The sequence below is a fragment of the Limulus polyphemus genome, unplaced genomic scaffold (assembly GCF_000517525.1).
Source record: "Limulus polyphemus unplaced genomic scaffold, Limulus_polyphemus-2.1.2 Scaffold7251, whole genome shotgun sequence".
Taxonomy (NCBI): domain Eukaryota; kingdom Metazoa; phylum Arthropoda; class Merostomata; order Xiphosura; family Limulidae; genus Limulus; species Limulus polyphemus.
Window position 1 is genome coordinate 29,363 of NW_013672861.1, and position 8,833 is coordinate 38,195.

The 8,833-nt window shown below is 32.3% G+C and overlaps 1 protein-coding gene across 1 annotated transcript in view; it reads left to right on the forward strand.

Moving 5' to 3' along the window:
- Positions 1–496: 496 nt before the first annotated feature.
- The window catches only part of LOC106474460, a gene marked incomplete at its 3' end in the record, with an annotated part of 11,703 nt that continues 3,366 nt past the window's right edge, over positions 497–8,833 (forward strand). Inside the window, exons 1-5 of the mRNA XM_022402771.1 lie at positions 497–589; positions 3,344–3,523; positions 4,634–4,700; positions 6,357–6,424; positions 8,044–8,254. Coding sequence (XP_022258479.1) covers positions 3,414–3,523; positions 4,634–4,700; positions 6,357–6,424; positions 8,044–8,254 — 456 coding nt within the window. The remainder of the gene's footprint in view (positions 590–3,343; positions 3,524–4,633; positions 4,701–6,356; positions 6,425–8,043; positions 8,255–8,833) is intronic.

Genomic DNA, 8,833 nt, shown 5'->3' on the forward strand with positions numbered 1-8,833 from the left:
ATATTCAGCTAAATTCATCTTCATTACAACTTTACATTTACTTTACTTTCCAATAATGTAGCTTCCGTTCTTTTCATAAATTGCCATAAACACCTTTTAGCTACAGTTTCTTTACTACTGGTTTTATTATTCGTTTTTCCGAGTTTCTTTGTTTCAACTCATAAAACCGTGTCATACACTGAACATTCATAACTGTTTTATACTCTGTACACTATTATAAATACTATTACCATACTTTATTGTTAACTTTATAAGTTTTATTAAATAAAGTCAAGTACGTGTAGTTTTGTTAAATAAAGTAACGTCTACGTGAATTTGTTTGTGTGACGGCGTAAATTTTTTCAAATGTACCAGGATTTATTGATCTAACACAATGCCTGCAAGAAAGCGTAATGGCGTGCGTGAAAATGATAGATTACAGAAAATTCAAGCGAAGGTCATAAAAACTACCGCAAATATCTATATATCAAATGAATCGAACATGTTGAAGCCGTAGGAAGTTAGTTGTATGGGCGTACATAGCACCAAATTGACATTAAAATGGAAGAAAGGTAGTTTTGGTGGCTCTCGTGATTAGATTTCTGTAACGGTAAGCATATAAACGTGTTGATAGACATATAACCCGGATAATTAAAGATAATATACTGAGGAATTCAAATAGCGAGTCTCTAGGGGGGGGGTCGTTTAGGGGGCATGAAAATTCTAATAGTGAGAACCAAACTGAATTTAAAAAATAGAATTAGAAATAAGAAAGAGTGAACATGTTTTAACTTTATAATTTGCTTTCAGAGTAAGAGCAATAAATATGTAACGGAAAATGTTAATTCTTTAGTATGATTATACACTTGGACCAATACTCGAAGTGAGGACCAGAAAAGGCAAATCAGTCTCTGATTGAGTGGTTGTTGTGGTCAATGTAATGGGATTCGTATTATATTTAACACTTGTCACACATAGTCCTCCTCAATCGTGTGCGTGTCAAGGTTTGAGGAGTATTGACGTTCAGTTTTAGCACCAATAAAAACTGTTTCGTGTTTACCTATCAGCGTAGGACTGAATATGGTATACTTGTGAACATACGTAGTAGTGGAAAAAAGAGTTCATTGACGGATTTTAACATGCCATACGCCCATGATTAAATTATGGTAGAACCGGGTCACTGGATTCAATCGTTCACTTCAATTAACTAATGGTGAAGTGGCTATGATTGATACTAAATGTATTAGCACGTTTGTAAGCCAAGCAAGTTGTTGTCCGTGCATCAACTATACTATTTTTTACTACTTACACAATAAATATTAATTGCTCTAATATTGTGATAAGGCATCCTGAGGATGAAATTATCTTAGAATTTTTATTTGGAGTGATTTCGTTTTGAACTTAAGTTTACTGTTGAGGTATGTATGTTTACGATTTCTCGAATTTAAACAAATTTAGACTGTGGGTTAAAAGGAAAATTATGCAATTATAAATATAAATTCGGTATGAATTTTATTGTTATCAAATGGTTTTGCATTCAGGCCCAAACGTTATATAATGACATTTTTGGCGATCTAATTTTATCGAATGGTGCTACAGCATCACCACTGGTCATGACACAAGAGGATTGAAGTTTGGTACATGCTGTCTGCAGTTTCGAAGAGGAAAAAAAAATGTGTACAAAAAACATTTTGTTTTAGGCTTAGAAAAATTGTTCATTGGCCTACACATTTCTATAATGAAAAAAATGAAGAAAGTTATCACAATATCATGCACAGTAGATGATATTTTGATAAGAAATTTTAAAGAAACAAAATTGCATTCTTAGAGTATCTCGGTACAAGTTTAAGTCGTTAATTCTATATTATTGGCTGAAATGGCTACAGGCAGCATTTAGTAATGACCACATTATGTCATTAATGGTGCTTGCTTGTTGTTGCCCATGAATAGTATTGCAAATCATTGTTCAGTCAATTAGCCAGTACTTCATATAAGTTTTAGCTGTCCCATGTATCCATTGTAGTGTTTATTTGATTATTGAATGTAATATAAAGTGAAGAAAATTTTATCTATATTGCATTGTTTTATGTGGAACTGATTTCTTAGAGTATCAGTAGGGCCTTTTTATGATGGTAGGATTGGCAGGATACATTGTGAAGTAATGCTGAATTTAGCTAAAACTGAGTTTTAGCAAGCAAGTAAACAGACTTTACTCGTCTTGTAACACAAGCAATGAAAGAACTGTTAAATTAACAACCAAATTGTTTGTGTATTTGCTTCTGACCTGGATGGTAATCTTTCACTGGTTTCGTGAATTTATTAGACTAACTTTCTCCCTCGATATTTCGGCTAATCTGTAAAGGGCAGCGCCCTCGTGGGATTAATAGTTGCAGTTTCAATTATACTGCCAGTCACACCAAATTTATTTAGTGGAGGATTTGCAGTGGTGAGTGGAGCTCACAAGTTGCTAACTCGAGGTGAGTTATGGTTAGAATAAAGAATCAGAGTCCCAGACCAACATTAATCAAATTATAACAACATTTGTTAATCATTTCCAAATAATATTCAATATAAATCAAAAGTCCGTTTATCATTATACACTTTTCAAGTACCGTTAATCTAGATTATTCGTTAATACACATAGATACACTTCCCTTAGATAAACATGAATATTCCTTTAAGATTACTTACGTTAACTGATTAAGAGAGAAACCATAAATTCATACTTACAACAGAGCTGGACTGGTAAACTTGCAGAGGTTTAGGACTATCATAGCCATGGTCACGAATGGTAGAGTTTGACTTCTTAATAGCACTTCAAGAACTCGGAGGAGAACTTATTTTTTGGTTTCTGACAGGAGTTTTTTAAACCATATTTTCCTAATAGTCTCTCGACCTTCCAAATAGTATCCAGAACTACCCGCAAGTAGTCCTACCACTTTATTGGTCAATCTGTGCAAATGCCCAGGCTAACCCAGAACCAGAACCAAAACTCTCAAGCGATTGGTTACTGTTATGTTTAGTTAGCCAGTTGCCTATCTACTTGTACTAATACACCAGTGTCTTGTAAGAGATATTGCATCAAAGTACCCCTTTTGCTTGTTAACAATGACTTTTTTGTAGCTTTCTTGTTTTCAGACAAACAGAAAAGTCTTAAAAGCAGTCGATGTATAATTCTTCAAAAGTTGTGTATTAAAGTTCGAAGGTACATTTTTTAATTTTGATAGTTGTGTATGCTTGTGACTGGTGGATAGTAAGAGGAATTTCATCTTGTTTACTTTGAAAATATTGCTATACAGTTTTTTTTTGCCTATGTAGTTTTTTAGACCATTAAATAGAGGATTGAACTGTTTTTGTTTTTCAGAAATGATGCTCTTGGCCTCTAATATCCATGTCAGATGCTCTGTCAAGGGTGAACATTTAGTGGCACGACAATGCTAGCTGGCCAACCACTGAATGCATTGCCTTGGATTACACCAATATTATTCTGCCTGGTGCTAGTAGTGCTCTTGGTACTATGTACTTGTTTGGAAAAACCTGAAAAGTACGTGAAATCTAATTTGATTGTTAGCAAGAAAGGAACTAAAAAGGACCGTTTAAAGAGAAAAACTTCAATATTATTGATGTGTTCAAAACTTGTTAGTCGTTAAAGCCATTGAAAATTGTTTTGTATATGTATGATATATCTAGGTAAAACTGAATTAACTTTAGACCTATTTTGGATAGGTCTGCTAGATTACAGAAGATTTGCTCAAGATATTGATTATAAAGTAATACTAAGTGTGTACTAACTGTAAAATGAAGTAATCAGACAGGCCACAAAGTACAATACAAAATTCACACTTGATATTAAAACACTAAACACAGATGCAGTATGTCCTTTTTTTAATATATGTGATAGACTGTTGCTCTGAATAGATACTTCCAGACTAGTTTGACTAGAATGTAATGTTCGTTAGCATTTACCCAGGATGATCAGAGCTACCCATGTGACTGTTCATTCCCATTAAAAAAATATGGGGGACCATAACTTCTAGATATTACCTGAACAGGCACTGAAGGACATTGCTGTTGGCATCTTTACACAATGTGCAGTATTAAGCAATATCCTTCCTGGGTGGAACAGGTATTATCCACTTCAATAACAACAAAGGAACGAAATTAACTTTACAGATTTCTGAAGCATTTGTTATGTGCAGCCTGCACACACACACACACACACATAATTGATGTGCATTTATTGATTATATTAAAAGCAAAGTACAAACAAACAAAGGAATTTGGTGACTACATTTGCTTTTACAGTGTACAGAAACTGAGTGAGGCATGTATGTACGGTGGGTGTGAGTTTGATAAATATAACAAATTAAAACTGGTGTCTTTTTTCTCAACAACCTGTATATTCATACAACACTATTTGACAAATGTATATAATATTCTGTTATCAATTTGTTATTGGCCCTAAATAAACAGATTATCTTATACGTGATATGTGGAAACAATACGTGATACAAAGAAACCATATACACCTTCTCCAAAACTCTTCTCATGCGTGAAAAAGTTTAGCTTTTTTTATTGTTGGAGACAAAATCTTTGTTAACCAGTGGTAACAAAGGGCCAGTTTTGTTTTAATAATGTTTTTTTCTCTTCTTAGAAGCGTGAGTTATGGCACTACAGGAAGACTGTCATTTTTATCCAGTCCGTCTGTCCAACACGTTGAGGTACATTCGTCAACATTATGAGTTTTATATAACTGGTTTAAGAACACTCCATTAACACGAGTTTTATATAACTTGTTTAAGAACACTCCATTAACACGAGTTTTATATAACTTGTCATGTTAATGGAGTGAGTTATATAAAACTCATGTTAATGGAGTGTTCTTAAACAAGTTATATAAAACTCATGTTAATGGAGTGAGTTATATAAAACTCGTGTTAATGGAGTGTTCTTAAAGTTTTATATAACTTGTTTAAGAACACTCCATTAACACGAGTTTTATATAACTTGTTTAAGAACACTCCATTAACACGAGTTTTATATAACTTGTTTAAGAACACTCCATTAACACGAGTTTTATATAACTTGTTTAAGAACACTCCATTAACATGAGTTTTATATAACTTGTTTAAGAACACTCCATTAACATGTTTAGTATTATTATTGATGTATACTTTTTAAATACATCTCTGTTAAGCTGTTAAAAATGTGTTTAATTTTTAGTTCTACTTATCTTCACTTATACCAATAAATCCTGAATAGATTTCAGTTAAATAAGTTTTGGTCAAATTTATTGTTTGTAGTAATATTTTGAGCTTATAACTGTAAACATGAACAGTTATTCCCTTGTCTCATAAAAGTAATGTTAACATAACTTGTTCATTAGATAAAGCTGAACAGTCAATCCCATGTCTCATAAAAGTAGTGTTAACATAACTTGTTCATTAGATAAAGCTGAACAGTCAATCCTATGTCTTATAAAAGTAGTGTTAACATAACTTGTTCATTAGATAAAGCTGAACAGTCAATCCCATGTCTCATAAAAGTAGTGTTAACATAACTTGTTTATTAGGTAAAGCTGAACAGTCAATCCCATGTCTCATAAAAGTAGTGTTAACATAACTTGTTCATTAGATAAAGCTGAACAGTCAATCCCATGTCTCATAAAAGTAGTGTTAACATAACTTGTTCATTAGATAAAGCTGAACAGTCAATCCCTATGTCTCATAAAAGTAGTGTTAACAGAGATGAACTTTTTGGAATTGTTTAATATTCCATATTTGTATTATAGAAAGATCTTAACACAGATCTCATTAAGTAAAGATGAAATTGGTGATTTATTTTATGTTTCTCTTTTTAAATATTCCTTTTAAACTGAATTCTGTGATGTTTTACTGATTGTCTTTAGGTATAAAAAGGAAAAGTTTACCTGGAGATATATTTATTTGTTAATGTAGAAAAAAGTACCCACAATGCCCATTTAAGTGTACTTTTAGATGCTGCATATATATATTTGTTTTTGAAAATCATTTGAATAAATATGGTAGAGAGTATTCCCAAATGTGTCATTTGTAAAATAAGTATCCTTCTGCATTTATATTTTGAATTAAAAGTTTGTTAATTAAAACAACTGTTCCCAATCTATGGGTTATGACTGGTGAGTAGTAGAACAAGACACATTAAAACATATTTTTATTTTAAAATTATCAATGAAATAACGACCCTAAAATGTTTTATAACCAAAAAAAACAAAAAAAACTGGATTTTACTGAAAATTACTAGAACAACTAAACATTGGTAAAAGAAAAGAAAACTACCCGGTAGTTACACAGGTGTTTGGAACCCCGGAATTAAATATTGTTTTTGGTGTATTTTAGGGGATTGGTCACATGACAGTTCCTTCAGCTGATGACGCTATACACATATCACTGGATCCAAAAGCAAGGTATTTCTTTTGTTCAAATAAAATGTTATATTCCGTATTTAAATTCAATTCGTATTGGTCACCACCGATAAAAGCTGATGTTATGTATTAATTGAAATATTTTAAGATAACTAAAATTAATTAATAAGTAACATGTACGTAAGTGGTTGTTAAGATGTAGAAATCTTTATAAAGATGATTGTTTATGTTTCAGAATTATTGTTATAAGCTGCACCGTCCTTACAGACAGATATAAAACTATACTGATGTAATTACCCACAGAAAAGTATTCGTTTTATAAGAAAATGTTGAGAATGACCATAACTTGTTGTTAAGATGTAGAAATCTTTATAAAGATGATTGTTTATGTTTCAGAATTATTGTTATAAGCTGCACCATCCTTACAGACAGATATAAAACTTTACTGATGTAATTACCCACAGAAAAGTATTTGTTTTATAAGAAAATGTTGAGAATGACCATAACTTGTTGTTCAGATTCCCTTAAACGTGGTACAACTCTACTATCATGCTCTGTAGGGAATAAATGAGCATTGATACATGATGAGATAGGTAGACTAGTAGTGTTGAGGTGTATGCAAGATTCCAAATTGCTATGAACTACATTAATTAGAGAGCAATCTTGTAGGTTGCTGGAAGTGTGAACAACTTTTATATTTGAAATTGTTGCATAGCTTGGTTGCAATCTCTGTTGCAAGTAAGATCACATCCGAAATCCTTTAAGTAAGTATCACAATAAATAAGATCACATAAGAAATCCTATTAGTATCACAGTAAGTAAAATCACATCAGAAATCCTTTAAGTAAGTATCACAGTAAGTAAGATCACATCAGAAATCCTATTAGTATCACAGTAAGTAAGATCACATCAGAAATCCTATTAGTATCACAGTAAGTAAGATCACATCAGAAATTCTATTAGTATCACAGTAAGTAAGATCACATCAGAAACCCTATTAGTATCACAGTGTTACAAATGTTTACTTATTGGCTTATTAAAAATTCAGAAATCATATTTGTAACAAATTCATCATAACCTTACAGCATCCAATATGACTACATGGCATCGTCTTGCATAATGTAAAGACACATACCAGCATTGGAATCTTGATGGTCAAACATGGTTCCAGAAGCAGGCAAGATTATGATGGGGTTGTTAGGGTGAGAGCTGAGACCTACTTGTGAATTGTATCCACATCTAAGTACCCATGCGTATAAAGAGATTTTAATTGAACATGCTTTAGAGATAATGACATAGTTTTAGGGCTGCAAACTAATGTGTTATCACAAATGCATCTTGGCCTCTTGCACAGAGCACGTGTGGCCCATGTTTGATTAGAAAGGCCTCTTCGGTGTCTTTGGAACAATCTGAGGATTAATTTGAAAGGTTAGGCTAGAACAGTCCAGTCATCATTAATTGGCCAAACGTTTAGAATAAAAATTTCACCATCACAGTATGTCTTTTAGAATAGCAAAAGTTATTTTGGCCAAGGATGTCACTCTACCATATTAAGACCATACTCATTAGGAACCTCTTACCGTTAGCTTATCTACGAAATAAAGTAATTATTTTCAGAATATTAGCTTAGGTTATTTTAATGAAATATTAATTTGTTGCAGAACCAAGGATCGGGCATTGCCTGATGTCCCATTGGTAACTATCATTCGTAGTTCTGCAAGTGAATTAAACCCACATTTGGTGCCTGACAACTGCTCTGAATGCAATGAAACTGTTGCCAAGGAGATGGTAAACCCTGTTAGACCAAAAAACCATCGACGCAACAAAACCAAGACTCCAACACCACCGGGAATGAATGGACTAACAGTTTCTGTAAGGAAGAAACTTCAATGATTAGAACTTGGTTTTTTATAAGTTTGTACAACGTTAAGGATTTGTTGTGATCTGTAGAAACAAAATATAGAGTAGAAAAATGCATTCAAATTGATGTCATAAGGTGAAAAAAAAATACAGACATCACGTTTTATTATAAGTGCCCTCTAGTGACAAACAACTTCATTTATAGGTATAATTGTTTTTCTTTGTTAATCAACCCTGGACGTTTATTTTTTTTTATAAGTACAAGTTTAAAGTATAGGTTTGATGCTAAAATAAAATTACAAACCTTGCATTAATCACAAAATGTTTGTGGAGATCAAGTTTATTTTATTAGCCAACACGTAGCCATTAAATGAGAGAAACATTCAAATCTTTAACTCTATGTTTTACACTAATAAAACTAAAGTTGATTAAAAACGAAAATTAAAATGTATGAATCCCTTAAATTTTAGGTTTTTTAGTGAAGAAATTTACTAAATAAGACCTCAACCTTACAAATGTACTAAGTTACACCTCGACCTTACAAATGTACTAAGTTACACCTCAACCGTACAAATGTACTAAGTTACAGCT